The following is a 27740-nucleotide window of genomic DNA, read 5'->3' as shown; positions in this document are numbered from 1 at the left end:
GAGCCCAGCACCCATAAATACACACCATTCGGTTATCTTAAATGTAACTTTTGGGTTCCCGCACAACGTACAACGTATCGACATAAAGTACTCGCACCTAAACAGTAACCAATTTTTTCGTGGAAGGTTACATCCAGTGTCCTGATGACGATGGACCACTCGTTCATCGAAACGTCTGCCGTGATGGAGGCCTTAACCGGTGGAAATCCCAAGTAATCTTCCTCGATATAATACGCCTTGAAGGCCTTCGATCATTCTTCCGTAACCATTGTATTTGTTAAGATTTAACCTGACCTCAAAATCAAGCAACCCTTCGAATGTACGAGTTCCACTGAAAATAATAATTCGTGCCCCAATGCCGAAGCCTTTGATTTCACAACTCCCCGAACATTGTAAGACACAAATCGCACGAAAAGGTCACCGACCCAAAAGCTTCCAGCCAGTAATCACAGAGAACTCACCTTACGATGAGAAGCCGTCTAACACCACTGCACCCTATGCAATAATCGAACCACTCGAAGAACCACACGCATCAAATCCAGTGCCGGCGGGGAAAGAAAGAGGACACTCAGAACTCAAAATAAGGCACAAGAATGTCCGCAATTTAAGAAAACACTCGAGTCTTGGATAATGAGAACGAGATGGACAAGGTATGCGAGCCGGTCAATCATTTCTCGTATCGATTCCACGCTCGAAGCCCTCACGATGTAGCACGCTTACCCCGTTGCTGCGATTTGGGAAGCCCTAAAACTCCCTCGCGCCCTGGGCGACCCCTTCTTTGGCCGTCAACGTTGTTTTTCCCCCGACATGCACAGCGCGCTGGCGCGGACGGATCCCGCCCAGCGCGGGGAAGACTCTAGCGGGGATATCCTAGGGCAGTGCCCCCGCGGGGTTGAAGTTGATCGCACCGCCCCCACACCCTAGACTTCCACTACGACTGGTATTAGTACTCGCGCCACAACCACGCTCGAGTACGGTAACTCAGCGGTTTGGTGGTACAATTACTATAGGACGGGAACGATAACATTTTCTGTGGTGTCGCGTGAAAATTCATCAGATGCTACATATGGAGCATGAATCTATGCGGGAGAGAGGCTTGGACGTTAAAAGTTGAATAGAATATATATTTATTCATGCTCTGGGCATACCCTTGGAGCAAAACACAATTTACAAAAATTGGCTCATAATTGGCAAGAAAGTTGCAGAGAAGTCGATGGTGAAAGGTTTCAAAATGTTGTGCTTCCGAAGAACGTTGAAAATGAAATGAATCTATGCGGGAGCGAAGCTTGGACGTTGAAAGTTGCAGAGAAGTCGATAGTGAAAGGTTTCAAAATGTTGTGCAACCAAGTAATGCTGAAAATAAAATGAATCTATGCCGGAGCTAGGCTTGGACGTTGAAAGTTGCAGAGAAGTCGACAGTGAAAGGTTTCAAAATGTTGTGCTACCGAAGAATGTTGAAAATGAAATGAACCTATACGGGAGCGAGGCTTGGACGTTGAAAGTTGCAGAGAAGTCGATAGTGAAAGGTTTCAAAATGTTGTGCTACCAAAGAATGTTCAAAATACAATGAATCTATGCGGGAGCGACCCCCCTAACCCCCAGGCAACGGGGACCCAGGAAAATGTTTGAATAATGACAGGCCTGGAAATACATTTGAAAGCATTTTGGCAATAAATTTAACTTTAAGCATATGCAGTTACTATATGTCAAAACTAATCAGTAGTTTTAAATGCTTTTTTATTTCTCTGAGGCTTTGGGGGGGGGGGCATCCCTCCCCTCATCCCCCTCTTACGCCACTGAGAGAGAGGAGCTTCATCAAAACAATCTCAGGATTGATGACCTATGTCGATGATATTTCATTGAGTACACAATCGGTGCATGCTTCTCTCGTCATTTACTCCACCTTCCTCTTCGAAGCTTGTCCCTTCCTTTGATTTATTTATTTATTTAATTTATTTAATTTATTTAATTTATTTAATTTATTTAATTTATTTAATTTATTTATTTTATTTATTTTATTTTATTTATTTTATTTATTTTATTTATTTTATTTATTTTATTTACTTTATTTAATTTAATTTAATTATTTTATTTATTTTATTTATTTTATTTTTTATATTTATTTTATTTATGTTATTTTTTTATTTACTTTATTTATATATTTGATTTATTTTCTTCATTTATTTTATTTATTTATCTCTACTCATAATTAACCTACAATCTCTACCTACAACAATCTCGCTATTTCATCCTACCTTCAGATAAATGTGAAACTAGCTTGGGATCTGTTATGTTGTCGTAGTAAAACTCATGAATGGACTACGCGCTCGTAATAAAAGCAAAATTTTTGTGACGAAGCGAAAATTACGAACGCAGCTCTCCGAGCGTGCTCTCGTGTCAGGAAAGAGATGGGGGTTATGTGCGCGTGGCCTCCGGGAGGAGAGAGAGAGAGAAAAAATAAACGCGAAAAGTCTCTCTCGGAAGAGGAGAAAACAAGGGCCTCGGCTCGGCTTTGAACACGGACGTTTGAGAGTCGTGAGCTCCCCGTGATATCGATCGCACGAAATGAGATGTAAGTGCAGGAGCTGAAGCCGGGGTGGGCGGGGCCGACGGATCGGTCAAGAGGCCTATATACCTCCATCCAAAAAAAAAATTAAATATGTCTCACCTCTCCACCCAGTTAAGGAGGATTGGATAATGAGTGATGAGTGGACGAAATCTGCGACCTGCTCATTTATGGGGTCGATTTGAGGTCAAAGGAACGTTAAGTGATGAGGGGCGTTGGAGGTATTACGATGCAGGGAAAAGAATTAGGGTAAAGAGAGGTCGATGGGTGATTTACTCATAAAACAGGCTAGTATCTTGTCCCACCGTAGTGAGGAGGCCAGATATCAAGCGCCCAAGGTGGGCTTAGGTAAGGATTACTCTCAAATATACGTGAATGGCAGAATTCATTCATTCTTAAATGAATAGGGTAGTTTCCTTCATCAAAGAGAACGAAAGGCATTGATTGCGATTCCTTACCCACCATTAGTGTATTTATAATATACAAATAATTTGGTTTTAGAAATCCCAGTTTAGACGATTGGCAATGGTCAATTTTAACCGCGAAATAGGATTGTAAGATAAGATGTGAGATAATAAGGTAAGATTGGCGAAAGTTAAGGTAAGCCATGCGATACCACTCCACGTGACGTCGAAGGGACCTAGTTTCTATACGAGTAGATAGGAGTTTTACATCGTCTGAGATTACCAATGCATGCATGAGGCATAGAGCTCAGGGAAACATGTCTTAATAATCACCTATTAAAACTGCCTAAGGTTGGAATATTTCCTTCGTTTGATAAGGTATTAATAATCCTTTTTTAAGCCAAGCGTTGCCCGCTCGCAGGGTAGTCTGCTACTTGCTATCAGCCTGCATCACAGCGGCACACATACCCTCGCCCCAAGGTCACCTCACGCGGCGACAGCGGGAACCAGAATGACGTCGCGCGGGGTTTTCCCAGCATTCATACTTAGACGTCGCGTTTTCGCGCGCCTAAAAATCTTCCCTTTTCGTTTAATCGCGAAAAATAGATATCGTCATTTAAAAATCTAAAAGCGTGAATTGCGTACTTCAGGAGTAATAATATTTCAAATTAGGCAATAAAAAAATAATAGGAAACCACCGTATTATCACTATAACTTTGGCTAAGGCTCAACTTTGTGTATGTTCATTTTGGCTTTGATGAAATGAAGCACTTTGTTGTATCCACCAATTTATTTTCAGGTACGACTAGTTTTGACGCAGCGGCGTCATCTTAAGGTACAACACCTCGGCCAGGTGAAATATTTCACAAGTCAAGTCAAAAAGTCAAATCAAAGGCATGATCACTCACGTTCTTCATTATCTATATCGTCCAAGGCTCCACTTTGTGCAAGTTCATTATATCTTTCATAGAATTGATAATTTCACCGTATTATTGCAGATGAGATGGATGAGCAGACTAAAAACGTAAAAAAAAGAAAATGGGCGAATCAAACCGATAATATCACCGATTACACCGAATAAAAACACCTTCCAACTAACGGAATACTCTCTCGCTGCTTCGAACGCCTCGTAACAACAGTGTTAACACCCTGCGAGACCCGATCTGGAGGACTCTTACCGTGAGCAGGATGCGGAAACGAGTGTCCCACTCGAGCGGAGAATCGAACGAGATAGAAAACAGGAGTGCATACGTGCGTGACAGTGAGTGAATGAGCGTGCATGATACACCGTGAAAGGAACCTTTTGTTGCAGGTCTCCGAGGATCCTAAACATTTTGCGTCTTCCGCCACTCTTTCCTCCGGTGAAGGAACTTAACGGTATCTGGAAACGTCTCCCGGCCACGCCAACAGGACATTCTCCCGGAGGGTGTGCCCTCGCCCATGCGGCACATGACCTCTCCGGCCTCGACTCGCCCACTACGCCCACCTACTTGTCCGACAATCTCCACACGCCCTCAAGGGGACGGGGACCACCCCATCCCCATTCATCCCGCTCCCTCACACTCGAAGACCAAGTCGCATTAAGAACTTTCAAATGTGAATATTATTGAGTGCCCTTGAAGATTAACTCTAGAGAAAACCCATGCTTATAACTAAATATTAGTACTTATGGAAAATCATTTTTTTATAGCGTGAAACTTAAATATGGAAGTAGAGAAAAATTTATAAGAACCTACATTTGGAGTCTGCTACTATACAGAAGTGAGGCATGAACCATGACCGCAGCGGAGAAAGCAAGGATAGAGGCCTTCGAAATGTGGTGGTACAGAAGAATGATGAAAATCAAATGGATCGACCGAGTTAGTAACGAATAAGTCCTAAGAAGAGTAGGAGAGAAGAGAAGCCTCATGAAAACCTTAATAAGAAGACGGAACAACCTTATAGGCCACATCTTGAGACATGATGGCCTGATGAAGACAGTCGTCGAGGGACAAGTTGAAGACAAGAACGGAAAAGGAAGGACTCGAACAAAATATGTGGAACAGGTAAAGAAAGATGTGAAAGAGAAGAAATACGTAAGTGTGAAAAGATTAGCTGATAGGAGAACTGAGTGGAGAGCTGCGTCACACCAGTGATGATGGAGAATCATTTTTTGTACAAGTACTTTTGCAAGTCTACCACCTATTCAGGCGATAATGAATAACAATTACAGAACATTAATAAAATAAACATTAACCATTAACTGGAGTTCGTAGTTATTATAATAGCAAAGATTTCAAAAAAGTTTCGCCGCTCTAAACAGCATAGGTAAAGCAAACCACAAGAGAGTTGAACAATGATTGGAGGCAGGGGCGGCCTGGGCAGATCGGCTGGTCGACAATCGCCGAGGGCCCGGATCATAGGGTCCCCCACAACGCCCGCGTATATCGTGATGTGTATATGAAAGGTGTAATAAAAAGACTCGAGGGCACTTAAACCAAAGCTTTTTGCAATTATAAAATTCTAAGTTTTCATTAGTTGCTTCATTTTCAGCATACTCAGTGCAAAGCTTTACACAAAAATAATATGAAATAAAGGTGTCAGAAGATAAAAGAGAACCTGACAATTTATAACGGGGATACTCGAAAAGGTTATTTTAGAGTTTTTTTTCAGGCTTAAGTACACTTTCAAGGAATAAATTCACTAAATATATAACAGAACCGTTATTATGTTAGTAAGTATTATTAAATGTTTAAGCTCTGAAATTCTCAATTTTCATAGCATTTTTTCTTACGAAATTGCTATTTTTTATTAACTGTAATCCAATGTTTTATAGGTTATACAGAGTGTACAAAGCCTTTACTGAAGAACAGGGTTGGAAAGAAATTGGTCTAAAGCTGGACTCATAGTTTCTATACGAGTAGATAGTAGTTTTACGTCGTCTGAGATTACCAATGCATGCATGAGGCACAGAGCACAGGGAAACATATCTTAATAATCACATATTAAAACTGCCTTTGGTCGGAAAGTTTCCTTCGTGTGATAGAGTATTAATAATCCTTATTTAATCCAAGCGCTACATGCTAGCAGGGTACTTTGCTACCTGCTAGTAGCCTGCATCGTATCAGCGCTCAAAGCCTCGCCCCAAGGTCACCTCACCTGTGGCAGCGGGAACCAGAATGACGTCTCATGGACTTTTCCCATCATTCCTACTTAGCCGTCGCGTTTTCGTGCGCTTGAAATTTTTCACTTTGAGTTTAACCGCGAAAAATCGATATCGTCATTCGAAAATCTAAGAGCCTGAAATGCGTACTCTAGGAGAAATAATCTTTCGATTTAGGCAATAAAAAATAATAGGAAACCACCCTATTGCCTCTTTGCAGCAATATACAATAATAATAATAATGTTTACGAGCCATAACAGCGTCAAAATCAATTTCCTAAAATTTTCTGGAGAGGACCCCCGAATTCCCCGAAGGGGGGCCATCATGAGCCCCAGCCGAGGGCCCACAATCACCCCTGACCGCCCCTGACTGATTGAATGGTAGTCGAGGAAGAGGGCTAAAAGTTGGTATTTATTTCACTTTAACATAGTCACTACAGAAAAGTATGCGAGGGTTGCGGGAGCACTTGTTTACAGATAAGGGTCGTGTTGGCGTCTTACAAGGGCCTTCTTTTCTCTCAACTTGGTCATTTGCGCCCATTTTTATCCTCCAGGTGAATACAGTATAAGGGGATCAGAAAACGCGGTGAATGAATGAAACTGGTGGTAGAATGAAAAAAAAATACTTTTGGGTCACAAGAAACCGTTTCGTTGAAATCACACATGAAATGCCAGAAACGCATGAATGATTTCAGAAATTGAGAGCACTGAAGTTTGCAGAGAGAGAGAAAATTGGATTGGCATAGAAAAAAGAACTGAGGATTTGGGTGAGTGGAAAAGGTTGGGAAATACACAAACAAAAGTAAAGGAAAAACAACAGAAGTTCGACGAACAGGTAAAGATTACTAAGTCATCATCGGTAGCGAAAAGAAATCGGAAGTGAGAAGAGCTATGTCGACTTGGAATTAGGATCGCAATTGAGGAGGCCATAAGGATACTGTAAGCAAATTACCCGAAAAAAAATCCCTCTAGAAAGAGAAAAGCCAAGAGAAAAATGAAAAATAAGTAAAAACAGAAGTAGGGAAGCACTATATTTGAACCACTTGGAGCTCACGTACCCATGACACAGTCAAACCAAGCTGTGCTCCCCGCATAAGGAGGCTACTCTCCTCATCAGATTCGGCAATGAAGAATCAATGTAAACATGAGTTGCTATATTCCGAACACATGAAAAATTCAACAAAGTTTTAGTAACGGTTTTAACATATAGTGGCCTGACACAATTTCTTTCGGCTACTGATTATTAGGAAGAGAACTGCATTAGCAAAGGAGGCGTTCATGAACAGGAAGGAGCTTCTTGGAGGATCGTTATGTAAGAGTTTAAAGAAAAGGTTAGTGAAGAGTTTGATCTGGAATGTAGCGCTCTACGGTGCGGAAACATGGACACTAAGGAAAGAAGACGAGAGTAGATTGGAGGCATTCGAGATGTGGGTATAGAGAAGAATGGAGAAGGTGAAATGGACGGAGAGGTAAAGGAACTACGAATGCTGGATATGGTTGGAGAGGAGAGGCAGCTTTTAGATGAGATACGGAGGAGACAGAATGTATGCATGGAGGGAGTACTTAGCGGGGAGGGGATGTTGAAAATGGTGTTGTTGAACGGTGTGTTAGGAGAATGTTAGGGAAATGAGGCAGGGGAAGGAAAAGAATAGGATTTTTAGATAGATTGAAAGGGATTAGGCCTTACAGCGAATTGAAGGAGGCGACGCGTCGCGACGCTGGAAGGAAAGGGAGGCTCCCAGATCACTTCTTTAGTACTCCATGGAAACCTACCTTAATCGGTAGAGTACTGTAATAATAATAATTAATTTTATAATTCATCTACAACAACTGATTCACCTCTACAATACAACATTCTATATACTTTAGCAGCACACGAGAGGAAAATGGATACAACAGTAAGGACCTCAGCAGAATAATTGCGTTAGCAACAGAGGCGTTCTATAACAGGAAGGGGCTTATGAGAGCATCGTTACGTATAGTTTAAAGAAAAGGCTAGTTAAGATTCTGATCTGGAGTGCAGCGCTTTACGGTGCAGAAGGCTGGAAACGTTCGATAAGTAGGTCTGAAAAGAATGGAGAAGGTGATGAGGACTAAGAAGAGGAGGAACAACGAAGTATTGGGCATTGTAGGTGAGAGGTGAGAAGAGGAAGCATGTAGATGAGATACGGAGGAGACTGAAGGTATGGATGGAGAAAATAATGAGCGGGAGGGCATGTTAAAAACGATATTATTGGGAGAATGTGGGATAAACGAGGTAGAGGAAAGAAGAGAATAGGATTCTTAGATAGAATGAAAGGGAGTAGACCTTGAAGTGAATTGATGAGAGAATTCCATGAAGGTAGGGTTGACTCCCTGAATACGTCTTGAATATTCTATGGAAACCCACCTTAATCGGTAGAATACTTTAATAATAACAATTAATTCTAAAAATGGTTTAACTCAAACTTGAATCATGAGCATGGAGCATAAGACTAGATAATTGGATAAGCGTAAGCAGTGACATCAGGGCCAGTCTAAACGCTGGCTATTGAATGATAACTGCGTCTTCATTCAAAAAACGAATAGGCGACGAACGAACGATCTCTGGAAATTGTTGAGAAAGCAGGGTACCATGCCCTGCGATGAAAAGCTTCTCCGACCGGGACGCGCCCCAAGTGAAAGAATCTCGTATCTCAGCAAGGCTAGGGAGCGAAGAATTAACTCTAATGCCGCCGATATAAATATTTAAGAAGTAAAGCGGAATCCAAGCTGTCAAATAGACTAAAATTTTCCTTCCTACATCGGGGGAGAGAGGATTGGAATGGTTTACCGGAGGAAAAGTTTTTTGAGCCCTTCCCAACTAACGCCACTATATTTATCAATAGAATAAATAAAATTGAATTTTGAGGGCTTTGTAATGGTATTTTTTTTAATTTGGTGTTTCTTGTTTTTTTTACTATGGTCTTCGTATATTATTGTGTAAAAATGGATTTTGAGGGCAATGTAAATGTAGACATAAATTGTTTTCTGCTGATTTGGTGCTATGTACATGGGGACATGTATTGTGTAAAAAATGGTATTTTTAGGGCTTTTTAAATTTTTTTACACTTAGTATTTTGTTTTTTATTTTGGTTTATGTATATTTTTGTGTGTGATGTAACTTATCAACCAAGCTGGTACTTTGCATTTTATATTTTTGTCTTAATGAACTTCCTGACTTTATGTTACCACCCAACTTCATGGTCGACTTGTAACAATTTATGTAATAATAATAATTAAATGTTGCTCGATTAGATTTACAAACTTCAACTACTCCTAACTAGTTTGACGCATTGAAACTCGCTCAATTCCCATTTCCGATGCGTAATTTTTTTGACGAAATTTCCCGAATCCCCAAACTACCGGAAGACATTCTACAGCTTCAAATCTCGCTATTGGACTATTTTGAGCTTCAAGCTTCTACAAATTCGGGACCGAATCAGGCTTCAAACTTCGAAGGACGACGCCTTTATAAGCTCATTTTTACCAGTGAAACGAGCTTTCGTGACGGCTACGGACTCCGTCGTGGGAAAACTAGAAGTCGGGGAGACTTCAGACCGACAAAGGACCAGTTCCTGTTCTTCCCTAATTCTCCAACTGCCACTGCGGACTCCGCCAGAACTAAGAAGACCGCGGTGGCCAGCTGGATTAGGGAGTGGATCTGGAGTAAGAGTATCAAGAGGAAAATCCACCTCAGTTTTTTCGTATCACACCAACCGCCTCAACTGGCGTCCATTCCACAGAATGACGAGTATTCTTTTTTTCTCCACGACCTCCAGCAAGTTTTTCTCCATCGGCAGCGTAAGATCCTCGCGAAGTGGCGATGATTGTGACGTCCTATCTATCGCACTCCGACACGGTTACCGTCTACTGGGGTAAACTTTTCATGATTTCTTGTAAACAAACAAACTTACCTCATTTTAAAACTAATGAACAACGAATATAAAGTGGTTTAAAACATTGACTGATCATTTAACTTCAATTTAAGGCTTTTTATAATCCTCTAACTATTTTAACAACTAGCATATTTCTTCAAAAAATTAGGCCAAACTTGTCTTGAATTGGGTTAACTTTGGCCCAATCCAATTAAAACATACAAATCTAGTTCTAAACAATTAGTTGGAGCAAAGATATCTCAAACAAAATACCTCTTTTTTGTATTTTCTTTTCTATTGTTCCTCAGTTTCAACCTGTAAATTATTATATTCAGGTAAAAATTAAAAATAAAAAACAACATTTCTGCTTGGAAAATCATTTTGTATTGCAAAGTATCCATGTATATATAGCCAGATAATGTTCATATTTCCTTCCTAACCTTTATCAGAATGTTAATTAACCGTCCTAAGAAGAAGAATATACTGTCACCTGATGCAAAAACCAAGTCATAACTCAATGCAAATGGCAAAAAACAGAACTATGAATCTTTTAACGCCTCTGGTCCAAACTTACATAGACAGGACCACAGTTACCCCAGTTGACCGTGGTAAGGAAAACGTTTTCCGAACTATATTACTCAGGGAATAGATAAGCACTACTGTTGACGGATTGCAAAAAAATCTCCTCGAGTTTAGCAGGCCACTTATCGTGGACGAGTCACGAGTACACTCTTATTTTACTCACTTGAAACACTCCTACGCTGTACTTCACTGGTTGGCTTAGGTTGCACTTTTACAAAAAAGTGATTTGCTGACGAACGGATATTCACCGTGCATTTCCGATACGTACACTCGCTTTGAGGGTGGAAAAGGAGGAAGGATGGAGGAGGAGAATCCTTCTACGGCATTGGCCCGCTCTTAACGATACGAAAAAAATGGTTGTTTAAAAAACAGAAGGAAGACTTTGTTGGTAAAAAAAAAACGCCCTTGTGCCGAGGAAAAGAACGCCCACCAGGAAGGTGAATGACCATCACTACGAGAAGGGTTTTCAGGACGTAGGAAAACAGGCAAATCTCGACCGAGTACCACAACAATCTAGGAACATCTCCATAATACCCCGCATTAATCTGAGCAAATGCATGACGGTACATTTCTTGCGGAATTCGTCTCACTCTAACCATGTTTATGCAGTGGATGGTATTAACATAAATGCAACAGACGAAAAGAAGTACCTGGGAGTTACGATAACCTCGAACCTCACGTTGGGAACACATATAAATAATATTTGCGGCATAGCCCTGAATCAGGGTTCGTCAAGCGTAATGTGGGAATATTTTCGGATGAGAAAGTAAAAGAAAGGTGCTATTTCGCTCTCGTCCGACCGCGCCTTGAATATGCATCGAGCGTATGGGATCCGGTATAGAAAGACTTAATCCGCGAACTGAATAAAATACAAACGAAGGCTGCGCGTTTCGTCAAAACTAATACGGGCGTACAAACAGTGCTACCCAGATTTTAAGCGAATTAGGCTGGGAGCCGCTGGAGACTCGGAGGCTGCGCGCTGGGCTTAGATTGCTTGAACAATTGAGAATGGATATCTTTAAGAGCGACACCGAGAACAGAATATTAGAGCCACACTATATTTCCAGGTCCGATAGAAGCGATAAATTAAGAGAAATGTTTCGCCGAACGGCGATATGGGAATTCGTTTTTCCCCCTAACCAAAAAGGACTTTTAATAAACGCTAGTCCCAACTTCGTTAGAGCACCTTTTTTTTTAAGCTGTAAACAGCTGGTGTCCTAACACCCCCTGCCACAGGCCTTTTAGGCGGCTTGCGGGGTAAAATCGTTATACAATCGTACAACGATTTCACGAATTTGCGGAGTACGGACGAGCCGTCAGCAACCTACCAATACCCAAGTTTCCGCTCGTCGTAGGGCCAGCTTATACCCTCAGGCCCGTACCCTTTCCCTCCGACGTGTACCCCCTCTCCACCTGCAGTGCGGCCTCCGGTTGGGGTAGATGCGGGCACCAGAGACGTCGCTCGCACCGGCTCAGATTACGGCTGCCCCCGCTTCCATCGGCATCATCCCCCCACTGCCCTGATTTTCCTGCGGTCCCAACGGGGGAGAGATTGCAAGGGAGGGAGAGAAGGGTAAATGGACAGCCGAGAACGAGTTTCCAGGGGATCCTTTCGAGGACCTTGATGCCCGCCGGCGTGGAACGGTGGCACACTCCCCCAAGACGAGATCGGCTGCTTCCCACGCACGCACGTCTGAGGGAGCATTCCTGCATCCATCCCCTTGCTCCCCCGCCCGCTCCTCGGGCAGGTTCGCAGTGTCGTCCGATCGACACATCCCAGCGTCCTTGAGGATGGCCGAGACGTCTTCTAATTGCCGCCGCGCAGTGCTACGTACATATCTGCGGGGCAGGAGGGAGAGAAATCATATCCTCAGGAGCAGTGGCGTAGCTAGGGATACGCTTTGGGGGAGGGTGGGGCGGCCTGACGAGGCGACCCCGCCCCCCAGGCATCGGAGAGTCCGGGGAAATATTTGAAAAATAGATGCCTGAATATACTCTTTACATAATTAATAAATGATCTTTAACTTTAAGCTGAAGCAGTTTTTAAATCATAAAATAAAAATACTTTGTTCTATTCCACACTTTGTTTTAAATAGTACGACCCGGGTTTCTGCATATCATGCAACCAGTTATCATTTTGCATATGATGCATATGATCATTACCTGATGATGGCATTAGATGCTGAAACCCGGGTCGTACTATTTAAAATAAAGGGTGGAATAGAACAAAGTATTTTTATTTTATGATGAAGCAGTGCCATAAAGTAACGCCGGAGACCGTGTCTTATATTAAAAGTGTCAGTTTTTAAATGCCAAATCTAGACAAAGGTTTTAAATATTTTTTAAATTTATCTTAGGCTTTGCGGGGGATCTATTAGGATTAGTTTCTAACTATTATATACCCATACACGCGCGTCGGGGAATCCGTTTTCTGCGAGGTAGAATTTTCCGCGAGTACTTCACCGTGCGGGAGAGGTGAGCGATAGAGAGATATGGTCCACGCTTAGCTCAGCAAAGAAAAGTTCTTTCCCGGCGAACTAATGAGGTAAAATTTCGCGGCTTTTCCACTGAGTTGAATCCTCTGCTGCCGAAGTTTCAATTGCTACATTGGGCAAGGTCCTCTCGGGGGTTGATTCGTCCTCAGAGCGTTCACCGTCCGCAGGTCGGCTCAATGCCCTAAGGACGATGGTGGAGTAAGCCATTGAAATGTAGACAGCAGATCTTACCCGAAGAAAAACCCGCGTCTCAAAATTCGTGAAGGTGTCACGGAATTTACACCAATTTTTAATTTTAATTTTTTTTATATTTTAATATTACGTTTCAAACTGTCTCCATTAAAGATTCTAACGATTTGGAAAAAAAAGCGGCCATGTAAGCTGATGATCAGCAAGAGGAAAACTAGAATCTGCAACAAAAATGGGTCTTTTTTGTATTTTCTCGTGCCTCATTACTCGTATAATACTAACGCTAATATTTTGAATAACGGATTTTCAAGAAAGAAAAAAATCACTGCCAAAGTTTGCCTCCACTCCAAATAAAAAAAATTACATTCGAGAAAATAATGAGGCAAAATTTTCAGATTTCAAATACAGACAAACTTTGGCGAGAGCCTCTTTTATACATTCTGTACATTTTTATGTGATAGCGTAAGATTTTAACGAGTAACATTCCACGAAAAAAGACCAGTCAAGCGAGAGAGGCATATCCTCTTAAACAAGGAAACTAAAAACCTTACGAAATGATGGAGTTCTGTTTCATGGGCAGTGGCGGATACATATGGGGAGCGCGCGACCCCCTTGCTTGGCCGCCCACATTGTAGAACCACAATTGTAATTTTTTCAAATCATAAGATGCCATTGTCTTATATATCAAATATGCCCATAGAATCATCAGTTGAAAAAAATTCTCAAACTTCGCATGTGATTTGATTATTTTTCATTGCTTTAAAATTAAAGGTAGCTCAAGATAGTATTAGCGCTCCCCCCTTGAGTTTTTTCATTATGCGCTACCGTACATGGGAAACCGAGTAACTAACGATGACTGGAGTACGGAGGAAAATATGTTACGGCCTAAGTCAAGAGAGCAATCTTCTAAAGGACCTACTAACACCTGGAAATATAAAAGTTGAATTATGGAAACAAATCACCAGATTTCCTTATGGCAGTGAGGCATGCACAATCAAAGCAGCAGAAAAGCCAAGGGTTGTGGCACTCGAAAAGTGCTACTACAGAAAAATCATGAAAATCATATGAATCGACCGAGTGAATAATGAGAAAGTCCTGAGAAAAGTACGAGAAAAGCCGGAGAAGAAAACGGGACAACCTAGTTGGTCACATCATGAGACATGGTGGTCTGATGAAGATGATCAACGAATGGAATAACGATACCAAGTAATCGACAGTATCGAATCGATAAAAAGTTGAATGGAAGAACGGAAAAGGAAGGCCTCGTACCATAAACGTTGATCAAGTTATTAAGAATGCAAAGGAGAAAAGAAATTACACTGCTCTGCAAAAAAATAGTTCAAAGAATACCCGGCTACAATTTAGGGTGTTTCTGGCTAATTTTGGGTCGCTGAATCCGAAAATGACCTCCGTTTTTCTCTATCGCCCTCCAATTTTACGAGCAACCCCTAAATTGGGGAAAACAACCTCTTATCTAAACTTATCGCTTTTCAAGGGACTTTTACTAATTTTATCTGCTTCGGATTGAAAAAAACTGACGTTTTAAAGCTATCAGGGTCAAGAGACAAACTTCACTGGGGTTAAAAAGATTTAGGGGGTGAAAATTGAAAAAAAAACTTTAAAAAACATTAAAATAACCATTTTTCTTCGTTTTTTATGACATATCATATGGTAGCTAATGGAAAAGTTTTTAAAGGATGAATACACTGTTCACCCCCTTTACATTATACACCCCCTTTTATACACTTTGTAATCCTTAATATATAATAATTATTATATATTAAAAATATATTCCGATGGTGGACAGGAACGAAGTGCGGCCTCTAAACAACCGTACGATTGCGGGTGACTCCGTAAAAAATTTACCACCGTGGCTAGCCCCGGAATACTTTAATAAACCGTAGGATTGTCGTCCAATGATGGGGTCGGTAAGCTAATTCAATAGGTGGGCGGGTTAATACCCGATGCAATATCAAAGAAAGGTTCCAGAGAGTTCAGATGTTCCGGGTCAACAATAATCCAGCTAACTCGCATTCCAAGCGGCTCCGTGATATAGCACCGAGGAACTGCGTCGACAAAAAAGAAAAACGCCCATCAACCGGTTTCTCTCGTGAACATTTCACGGCCGAGATGTAGGTGTGGTTACCATTATGGATGGCAATAATGCGTTGCTAAGAGCCTGTTCCTCTTAAACTTGTCCTTAACCAAAGATAACAAAATCATTAGTGCCGTGACTCAGCAAATAGGTTAAGATTAATTTTTATGAAGAAAAAGTGAAATGGCAATTAAATTGACGGGCACATGATAACTTTGTGCATAGGGACGAAGTATAGGAGGCCGTTTTCCGTCCAATTGGGTGGTCTACTATTATTTTTTTATTCCCTAAATCAAAAGTTTATTACTCCTGGAGTACGTATTTCACGCTTTTAGATTTTTTAATGACGATGTCTATTTTTCGCGGTGAAACGGAAAGTGAAAACTTTCAAGCGCGCGAAAACGCGACGGCTAAGTATGAATGCTGGGAAAACTCCGTGTGACGTCGTTCTGGTTCCCGCTGCCGCAAGTGAGGTGACCTTGGGGCGAGGCTTTGAGTGCTAATACGACTCAGGCTGCTAGAAGGTAGCACTTGGCTTAAATAAGGATTATTAATTCCTTATCAAACGAAGGAAACTTTCCGACTTTAGGCAGTTTTAATAGGTGGTTATTAAGAAATGTTTCCCTGAGCTCTGTGCCTCATGCATGCATTGGTAATTTCAGAGCAATGTAAAACTCCTGTCTACTCGTATAGAAACTGGGCTCCTGTGACGTCACGTGGAGTGGAATCGCATGGGCGCCAATCTGGACTTTTTCAAATGCGGTTAAAATTGACCAATGCCATTCTTCTAAACTGGGATTTCTGAAACCAAATAATTTGTATATTATGAATACACTAATGGTGGGTAAGGAATCGCGATCAATGCCTTTCGTTTTCTTTGTTGAAGGAAACTACCCTATAGAAGCTTGAATTTTTTGTCACTCTGTGGGCATTTTCATCGGTTTCCAAAAATTTCCGCAGCGCGTTGATGAGAACAGAGCGATTAATTGATTATCATTATTTATAATACAATACTGGAAAACGCGAGGAAAAGTATTGGAAAGTTATAAATTCTATAGTTTAAATCATCATGGATATAACTTATTTTATGCCTACCTTCATTTATAAAAAGTTCATGCGGGCATAGAAAATTTTTAGATACATTATTTGAATTTACACTAAATGCACATCTGTATTACTTCAAGGGAAGATATACTTAATATTGTGAACAACCAAGAATGTATATTTTTTATAATTGGTTTATGATTTTTCGATTTCTGACATGACTCCAGTAATGCATTGTAAACTTTTGGGCCTATAAACAAGAAACCTTTTTTTATAGCGTAAGGTAAGGTTTTAGTATAGTATAGTTTAGATAAGTAAAGATATACGGGCTGTTCGTAACGCTAAATCTATAATTTCGTTAAATAGCTCTAATTTTATCTTATTTCCACGTGAAGTGTATTTTAATATCTCTGCTTACATTGCTGCTTAATATGCTTCATCCATTACCCAATTATACGATATGGCACATATCTAACCATGACCATTGACCCAACTACGCCCCTTACTGCGAGTGCACGGAAAATTCTAGAGAATATGATGGACGTTAATGCCTGATGAAACAATAATCGGAACAAAATCAAAAAAAGAAAAACCAGCGTAAAAAAATCTGATCTCCACGGGGACTTCAAGCATTTTCAAACCCATCAAAGAGTCTCAACGAAAAATTTCTAATTGATCGCGAAAAGCCGGAGTGGAGCGGAGATGTCAAGGAACGTTTTGACGCCAACGACGCGTTGTTTCCACCCGCCCACTGCGCCCAGAAAACTCAAGTCTTTCGTCCTTACATGAAGGGAAAAGAAATGGGATTAGGACAAATTGAAGACTTCCACTGTCATCAATTTTGACGCAATTTCCGACCCATCTCCACAACCTTCTGGGCCAATAAATTTGCACCAAATCAACCACCGGTGAATATCCTTACGCCCGAAATTTTCGCACGCGAGCGCAGACGAGCGGTAGTAATAATGCACCTAACAAAAAAAACCTAACCTTAGCAAAATTTATTTTTATTTAATCAATCAAAATTATTGGTAACTAGGTTTGGTAACAGCTTAGTAACGTAATATCAATAAATATGTGCAAAGCTAAGGTATGTCAAAATTTTTTGTGTATTCTGTTCTTATTTATGTATATTTTTTAAAATTATATTATTGTAAAAAAACTATCGTAACATTTATTCATGTAAAACATTGTATATCATTGTATTTTATATTGGTTTCATGTTTTCATTCATAGCCCTGATGATAGTTTAAAATGAACTGAAACCTTTGCTACAACTTTTTTGTATCATATATACTGGACCTTTACTCCAAGAACTATTTAACTATTAATTAAAGAAGGTCAAGATAAGATGAAAAAAATTAATTATGTAATAATACACTAAATTAAGATACAGGATTTCAGTACACACTTTGTGGTATCTTTTCACGATATGAAAATCGTCATAACCTGAAAGATTATTGGTTTTGCATACCACAACGTATGTCTTTGAAAATTAATTTTCAAGCAAAAGACCGAAATTGCTATCACCATGATTTGCACTAGATTTTATAAAAGCAGTGTGATTAATTATGATCAATCAATTCGTGGAAGCTAAATGCACAATTATTATGGACAACATTGTTGCATAGATGTATTCGGTGAATGCATGTATTTTTCGTACTTCAACAACTTTTGTTTCGATGATCGTCACAAACAATCATTTCTGGTCATTGTTAACCGAAACGAAGCACAGTGGGTTGGAATCGAAAAAAAATGGAAAAATATATAAAATGACATTTATCGAGGTGGGTGCCAGAAAATATTTTACAATTTATATAAAAAATGGTTGGCATTAATTAACAGGAATTGAAAAAAAAGTAATTAAAGTATTCTAACGATTAAGGTTTACCGAAAAATGCACGTTAAAAATGTGTGCGCCGAAAATTCATTCCAGGGATTTACTTAAGCATAGCACCTAATAATTAAAGGTACTTTTTTATTTTCCACACTGATTTCATACTCGGTAACCATTTTCGACGTATTCTACGTCATCATCAATCAACTTCCACTAAGCATAACTTTCAAAAAGCGAATTCACCCCCAATGACGATTTATTTAACCCTTGGAGTGGCAACCGATTTTCTAAGTATTATGCTAAAAATGCCGATGAATTTATTCTGATTTTGCAGTAGGTTAGGAAAAAGAATTAGTTCTCAAAAATAACGTAAGGTATATATTCAAAAAATTTAGGAAATCTTTAGTAGATGTGGTTTCATCTTTTTAATGTATTATTTGTCGAATTCATAGTAATATGATTTAATTTTTATAATTTAAAGAAAGTACTTTAAGTTAAAATATAATAAACTTTGACTATTGAATGATGAGTGAACTATCATTTTTTCAGCATGTCTTGCAGTGGGTTAGGAAAAAAATTAGGCATAAAAAACGACTAAAGGTATACATTCAAAAACTTTAGGAAATCTCTATTATATGTGGCTTTCACCTCTTTAATGTATTATCTGACGAAGTTTTGGTAATATGAGTTAATTTTTATAATTTAAAGAAAATAGTTCATGTGAAAATAAAATTAACATTGACTATTGAATGATTAGAAAACTATCAGCATCTAAGAGTGACATTACGAGAGACAGGAGAAGCGCGATTGCGCTCCCCGGCACTCAAAGGGTTAAGCGTTGAGAAGACGTATCTAAAGAAAGATCTGCTTGCGACGCCGAAAGTTACGAAAACATTTTGAACACGTGGACGGGGCTCTGCTTCGCGCGACTCGACGGCAGTTGGAAGCTCGGGACTCGTATTTTGCTGTTTAATAGTAATTGGTATTCGTAGGTCCTACGGCAATTTAATACGCTGAATATTGTGCCAAATCTATTATGTGTGATATATTTTTGCCCCATTTTATATCAAAAAACATTTAAATAATTAGCATTTTTAGTGTAAGGGCACCCACATTCCATTCAAAATCTCTGAAACTAATTTAAAATAAATAAAATGTGTCATGTTAATAGATTGTACAAATTTTTATCCCATTGAGTTATCCAAATATATTTAAAAAGTACTAATTCTGTAAGACTTTCTATGAAAGCTGAAAAACGTTGCTCGAAAGGGTTTTGTCATACTTGTAGCCTGTAACTGGACAATGGCGAAGTTACCTGAGATATGACATCCCGTTAGTTGGTTGCTATATTTGAATGGTGTAGCGAATTTTCGGGCACCAATCTCGAAAAACGTTTTTCAAAATAATTATGTCCACTTTTATCGATTTCACCCCACTGAGCGACCTCTCTGGCGCATATTTATGCGTACAATCCATGCTTAAATACCAAACCATCAACACCATAGATGGAGCTAATCACTCATTACTTAGCATATATTCTGTGTAGAGAAACTTCAAATGAAAAATATTTAGGGCATTTATGGAAATGATTAATTGAAAATTTGTCTCAGGCCAAGCAACTATTTTATATTATAAAATTTATTATATTTACATTAATAACTTACTTCACTTAAATATTTACATTTTAATAATATTTACTTTATATTTTGCTTCCTTCACATATTTCCTTCAACAAAATAATATTTCTCTCCTATTATCAACATCGACTTCTATAGTCACAAATAAACAAATATAAAGTATTATCAGTTTCTCACACATTAAGCCACATTGCATACCTACTTCCATTTACCACAATTGTCCTTCCAAATTCGAACTAAGACTTATATAGCTAGGAAAATAATTATCGTATAAAATATAGGAAGGAAAATAATTATCGTATAGTCATGACTACATGCTGCGATGATGATGATTAGGGATACGTGAAAATCGCAAATGCGATATAGATGCGATGTGCGCAAATAAATGCGACATAGATGCGATGACTGGGTTTTTTTATGATATTTCTACGTAAATTTGCCTTTTCCACGGCAAAATTCGTACATTTTGTGCCGAGCGTAGTTTAAATGCTCCGCCGACACTCACCGCTTAAAGCATGTGAGCGACTGGCCAGCTGCTAGTTGGCTGGGACTCTACGTGGCCGCGAACTACAAGTGGGCGCGGGCAAGCTACACCTCCGCCACTATATGTCTTATTCCTTAATTTATTATTGTTCTACAACATAATTATTTAAAACATTCTGTATTTTGCCATTTTACTGTGTTTCACTACATGTTTTATCGTCGTCTACCTCATCATGAAAATAAAAAATAGGCTCTACAAAAAGCGATAAACTGTTATTGAAAGTGCGATTAAAAAAAATGAAAGTGCGATTTTCACGTATCTCTAATGATGATATAATCAAATAACACAGGGCGCAGACAGCCAAATAGAGCACCCTGAGAAAAGTCGTGCGTGAATTCTCACTGCTTTGAGGAGGATGAAGCTAACTGGTTTGAGCGGAGTTGAACGAAATTAACTTCAGCGACCGCAGAGTGCTGCTGGCACAGCGGTAATAAGCTTAGACTGAGTGCGCGCCCGTTAAAAAGAGGAAAAGATGTCTTTCAGATATTCATGAGGATTTTTCCATCCTCTACTTTAGCGATAACACTCTTATTTTAGCTGTGGAAATTTTAATTAGAAGCTAATTGCCTCAGCCTCGTTAGCGGCGGGGTAAATACTTGCCTACTAAACCGTTGGTCTTGGGTTCGATTCCCGCCTCGGTAGTTGTGCCTATCCAGGGCAAGGATTTTAACGATATTTGAATGTTAAAAATCCCTTGAAGTACAGGACTTAAATGCGCGGTTTTCGGATAGATGTACATAAATAAATGATGGCTAACTGCAGCAACACATTCGACTTCAGGGTCCAGGAAGGACATGGGGGAAAATAACATAAGTTAGGTAACCAAAATTTAAAAAAAATACTTAAATTCTACTCTTCCATGACATATCGATGAAAAGGAGAAGGTATGTTTCAAAAACTGTCTCGTTTCCCTCCAGGTCAAATCTCCAGTTTTCGTCTTCGGCATAGTTTCGACAACGAGCCGTCTACGCTATGAAAACAACGCGAGAAAAAATCCGAAGCACAAGCTTCTTTCCAAATGCGATATAGAATAGTTCCAATCAATAGCAAAGTGTTCCTTTACAATGAATAGCTCCAATCAATAGAAAACTGTTTCCGCTACCCTTTTTCAAAATGGCACATACCGCAAAATGTAAACTTACCTCTTTGAACATTTTTCTCATCCTCGATTGCAATTATTTACTTCGCAATTACTTACTTATTCAAAGGCTTTACCAATGAAACAACCTTGGCGCGACTAATAGAGATTAAGTTAAGTAATTCACATTTCTGACTATCAATCCCGGTCCATAAATTTCTTAGAAGTCAATCATTATTGTCTCCAGTTATTTATTCTTCAATTTAATCCTGTATTACTTCAAGCAAGGCCAGTAACCTCTCCTCAAAAAATACTGTAATATTCCCTACCATAACTTGCAGAAAAATAGAAATGTGTATAATTTCCACTGTATATCAACTTTCACGCAGTTATGGACTATGAAAAAATTGTATAAACCTGTTTCAAACTTTTATACATTCTTATACGTTGCCATGGTGATGTATAAGAATGTATAAAAATTTGAAACAGGTTTATACAATTTTTTCCTAGGGGGAAGGACGTAATATCAGAAAGATATCATAGTTTTTATGCGAAATAATAGCCCTTTTTTTCGAGAAAGGTTTCAAAGGTCAGGGAGAGCTCTGAAGTTCATTGAGTCTCGACGGACGCCCAAGTACGATCGGCAATAATACCTTCAACAATCTAAGAGTACCATATCCGCTCGTACTGGAAGACAAGTCCTCTTCCCCCGTAGACGAACCAACGGACGACGCGTGAGATGGAAATAGTGCGGCTGCGATAGTTGAGGATATAAAGTACATTCTCGCGAAGACTGTGCATTAACTCAAGGTCTAAAAAAAAAACATTGCACGGCACTCCGGCTTCCTGTTTTCCCACCGTTCTACTAACATAATAAATTGCATTCAAAGCTCTCACGCGTCGTGCGCAAAAATTTAATCTCGCCATCACGCACGGGCGGGATGGAAAGAGTGCACTCGACCGCACTCGAGGACGGACCAAACGACTTGAAAGAGAGAGGCTCGTGTTCCGCTGCCGTTTCTCCAGCTCTTTGGAATGGAGTCTTTGACGGGCAGTGCAGGGTGAACAAAGAACTCGGTGTTTTCAATTCGCTAAAGTGACTCTCACAATGATAAGACAAAAAATTTGTTACTTTACTGGTAGGCGCTTTACGCAGCAATGCAGTACAGTGGCGTAAATAGGAATATGCTTCAGGGGGATGAGCGGAATTTGGGGGGGGGGGATCAGGTGGGTTAGTGGGGGCTACCCCCCCAGAAACGAGATGTTCACGAAATTATTATTATAGTATTTTACCGATAAAGGTAGGTTTCCATGGAGTATTCAAGAAGTGATCTGGGAGCCTTCCTTCCCTTCCAGCACTGTCTTCTCTAATTCACTGTAAGGACTACTCTCTTTCAATCTATCTAAAAATCCTATTCTTTTCCTTCCCCTCCCTCGTTTCCCTAACATTCTACCCACTAACACCATTTTCAACATCCCCTCAACGCTAAATACTCCCTCAATTTTCATGAAATATTTTGAAAAATAACATGCCTGAAAAAGCATTTTACATCGTTTTGGCAATTAAAATTTAACATTACACCTACATATGCATTTATTATATACCAAATCCAGACAAGATTTTCAAATAATTTTTTTGATTTATCTGAGATTTTGGAGGGGGATACATTCCCTCATCCCCCACTCATAGTTACGCCACTAATGCAGTACACAAGAATAGTCGACGTATACTGAAACGCACCACATATGCTTATCAGGAAACTTTGCTAAAACAGCACTTTCATTGCTTTATTTGGTTCCTTTCTGATAAATTGCTCCAATTGATTGAAAAGTTGTCCCTCTAGCCTATTTCTAAATGGCAGATTCCATGAAATGTAAACTTAACTCTTCGCCCGTTTTTCTAATCCTAGTTTTCGATCATTATTTCGCTAATACCTAAAAATTCACAGGCTTCACCATTGAAATAACCATGGTATGAATCATAGGGACTGCATTAATTAATTCAAATGTCTGTCTATCAAACTCAGCATTGGCCAATTAATTCTTAACTAGGTTATTATTCTCTTCAATCACTATTCTTCCATGTAATCCTATATAACATCGTTCAAGACCGTTAACTTCCCGCTCGGAACTTTCTGCCCTTCGAAAATTGTTACGGCAATGGTAGTTGTATTTATACCAAAGCACGCCAAGCAATAAATTACTGTATCATTTGATATTTTTTTCCTAAAATTTACCCCCTTCCTTCAATGAAACAAAAGATAGAAGTGCATCTTGAATTTTTGGAAGTGCAGTTTTATCACGGATATAAACAGAAAGCAAGGAGTAATTTCTACACTCCTTAGATAATGTATCAGACAACATGGAATTCAGCAAGAAAAAATGCCAAATAGAATATTCATCTGAATTTCAATATAAATTCTCGTAATATTGAAATAAATTGAACCAAGGCGAAATAATAATTCAAATATACTATACTTTTGCTACTACAAGATTTTTACCCAGGACATTCTGGATTTATTTTACAAAAATAAATACACTATATTTCTGTGACTAATATTCTATTTTAAGAAGACATAGATATCGACTTTATATTTATGCCATATTTTTTTTACAGAGTATTCATTCAAAAATTGGTTCCATTGCCAAACATCTAGGACAAAGTTTATAGCAGCGTTTTTGGCCACAAATATCCTATGAATACGAAACAATACTGGCGGTTACAGACGTTTCTCCAACGAAGGCTAGTATTTTCAAATGATATTAATTTTCGGTTATTTATGAAGTGAGAATTTCGAGAACCACTTGCACAAACTGAATGGAAATACGAAGGCCGATTACTAACCTAACTAAATACTATTTAAATTATTTATATAATTTATAACATATTATTTAATACTTTTTAAATGCTACTCTAATACCTAACTAAAAACTGCAAAATATCATAAATAACCATCCATGCTCTTAACATGTCATTGCAAATACAAATCTCAGCATCATGACCAATAAACCGTCCGAATAAATAGCCTTTTGTGACTAAATTCTTGCTAGGTGAGGGAAGAAACGCATTAGAAAAATGCCAAGCGCCATGCATTGCTATCATTCCGAGAATTACATCTCTCTCCTAATTATATCAAGGATTTTTATTATCCCACAGAGGTGTGCAAAGAAAATTACAACGCCAAAAATAGAATATTTTTTCAGCTGTCAAAACTTTGAAAGATGGATGGTACTCGTTCAACGAAGCATGACAATATAAAACTATCATAAATCCTACTCCAGAAAATAAAATCCATGTGAAGCGCATTTCAGCAGTAACCGTGGAGAAGAAACGATAAGGTGTAAAGTTGGGAAAAGTAAATTATAGCAGATGGATGGTCTTGATTGCGGAAGAGAGGGTATATTTGGCATTATTGAATCGACAAAAGCACAAGAGATGGTGTTAGATGAGGCGAGGTTAGGATGAAGACACAAGTTTGTCAAATATAGAAGGATATTGACAATCCGGGAATAATTATGAGGACAGATTTTATGGGTAGAATATGATATCTCAAATAATTAAATGTGCGAAAAGACTTCAAATGCAGTAGTGGTATAACGTCTGTTAAGAAACCCTTCCTTAACCGACAGATAACATGCGCTTTCAGGCCTACCTTTTTCATGGGGTCCATGATAGCCACGGCTGGACTGGTGAACTGCCCTCCCACCGGTGGGTCGAACCTGAAAGACAAATAAAAACAAATTAGCAATGAAGAGTTAAGGAGTTTTATAGTAAGTACAGAGTTGAAATAAAGATAATTTTATGGAAAATATAAATTTATCGAATGTCAATGTTATACAAAAATAAACACAATATGCGAATAAAGAGCAACATTAAGAAGTGAAGCATTATTACCTCTTTAAGCGATATTTCAACAAAAGGTAAGAAATTAACTGAAAAATACATAAGCATTCCTGCAGAAAGAAGACGGTAGTTCCTACTTCCTAAACATTCAATATTATACGAGCTATTAACATAGCTAGCAGAAAAATAAAAATGTGTTCAAATATGCATGGCATAAAATTTTACACAATTATGTAGGGACATAATTTCCGACTGATATAATAGTTTTTCCGTGAAGTAATCATAGATATTTTTCAAGCAAGGAAACACAGAGGTTTTTGCAACAAACAAAAGCAATGATATATTCGTTTTAATTGGCCACTTTTTTTAGCCTTCATTTTTTTCCTTTCAACACGGGAATTTATTCCGAATCGGTCTTCTCAGAGAAGATAGAGAGAAAATTCAAAATATCTATTCTTCGCTTTTCCCCTCACTTTTTCCATTTATAAAATAGACAAACAGATTCTATTAATGAATTTCGCGAAGCGTAACTAATTTCTTACCGAATCATTTAAACCATTAATAAATTAGTGCGTTTTGTGACCGACCAATTACGAGCTTTTAAAGCTAGGATACAAATGCGAAGACCCTTTTGGAAAATTTAAGGCGCTTAGTAAGGGCGGAAATCCTCTAATGGTAATATGATAAATAAAGCAAATGCGAGCGAATTCAGGCAGCAGACGGCAGCTGGAAACAGCGGCGCTCAGGAAGAAAGCCAAAAAAATTTTAAGCCGAAGAAGGTGGAATGTGGGAGAGAAAAAAGATAATGGGAAAGATACCGGTAAGCGAAAGGAACGCATCAAATATTTACGGTGCTCCGAAACTTCCCCTGAACTCTGGCTACCCGCAACTCTCTTACCGGTAGGTTCAATCAAAACAAACGCCCCTAGCCTGCTCCGACGTCCGCAGTTATTTTTATTCCGACCTGAAGGGCATCGACTTCTATTTTTTGCAACCCTTATCTCTAGGGTAGAACATACGGACCTTCTCGTTGCAGTACGTCGTTGCGGCGATAACATTCTCTTCTTGTCGATTTTTGTCGAATTTATCATTTTACCTGATTGATAATTTATTTTAACGCGCACCCTTAAAAACCCAGCATAGAAAATCGCCACAAAACACTATATTTTCGCATTTACTCTATTAAGGCCGTTTTGCAAGGGGCACGGAATAGCGCAGGTTAGAGCTGCATTAATTTCTAAAATGGCGTGGAATTGCGCGAATGCATGAACGAAATTAGAACAGGGGTTATTTTACCATCTCACGTCCACGCATTCTCGCATGTGTTCTAGCAATTCCCCGCTTTAGACGATGCAATTTTGATTGCGCCTTCGTACACACGTCAGATTGTGCAAGTACGTGCCCCGTGTAAAACAGCCTTTAGAACACATTTTACATTATCTCTACAGAACATATCGATAAATTTAATTCGCATTAATTTCTAAACCCAAATGATAATGATAAAAATCTAATTCAAAAATGGTATGGTATGGTTGGTATGGTTAGGTGAGGGTAGAACTTACCTTGAACTAGGACACAGGCATTTAAAAATGATAAAACTTGTGAAGAAACTCCTTACTACTCTTTAATTTTTTTATTGTAAACATTGAGTGAGTGAAACTATCATGGAAATAATAAATTCTTTACAATGTATTGGCATTTAGGGTGTCTAGCGTTTACGGTTCAGCCTTCGTTAATCCATTGACATGTTCATTTTTACCGAACGTAGAGCTAATTTGCCAAAGAAACAGCGGCTAGCAACGCGTTGTGGTTTACTCTCCCTGAGGCCCTAACACTTTATTAGCACAGGAGCAATTTAGTCCGCCGTGATACTGAAGCATGTCCCAAAGTGGGATGATTTCCCGAGAGGCCACCATTGTGTAAATAGTCGTAAGATACTCTGTAGGTTTCCGTAAAATTTGGATGAAACAACTTGTTAGAGTTTACCTTCGAAACGGACGTAATTGGATACGCAAGTCCATAGATAAACGTGACCATGGAAATAAGTCAACGTTTTCTGAAGAGATAAAGCAGAACAGCATAGTGAAAAGATTTTCAAAGATTTCGTACTGTCTACACGTGTTAATTTAAAAAAAAAAAACATTTTTAAAACACGTATTTCAACTGACTCCCAGTACCTGATGCCGACTGCTTTTAATGATACGTTTTGAAATCAAAATAAGAAGGCAGTATTATTTGTGTATCCTTTCCATGATAATAATTTCAAACAAGTGTCTCAGCCAACTAATTTATTTTTTATTATTTTAATATCATAAAAGCAGTGCCCCCTACCTCATACATCGACGTAACGCATCAGTTGAGAATAATATAAATCGCAAAAAAAAAAT

The 27740-nt window shown here is 39.0% G+C and overlaps 1 protein-coding gene across 8 annotated transcripts in view; it reads right to left on the bottom strand.

The window, feature by feature from the left end:
• LOC124162285 overlaps nt 1–27740 on the bottom strand; it is a 568759-nt gene that overhangs the window by 367984 nt on the left and 173035 nt on the right. For all 8 annotated transcript variants that reach the window (XM_046538768.1, XM_046538767.1, XM_046538763.1 and 5 more), the window contains exon 3: nt 25163–25229. In XM_046538768.1, coding sequence (XP_046394724.1) covers nt 25163–25229 — 67 coding nt within the window. The remainder of the gene's footprint in view (nt 1–25162; nt 25230–27740) is intronic.

The sequence above is a fragment of the Ischnura elegans genome, chromosome 7 (genome assembly GCF_921293095.1).
Source record: "Ischnura elegans chromosome 7, ioIscEleg1.1, whole genome shotgun sequence".
Taxonomy (NCBI): Eukaryota; Metazoa; Arthropoda; class Insecta; order Odonata; family Coenagrionidae; genus Ischnura; species Ischnura elegans.
This window is presented reverse-complemented; position numbering and strand designations above follow the sequence as displayed.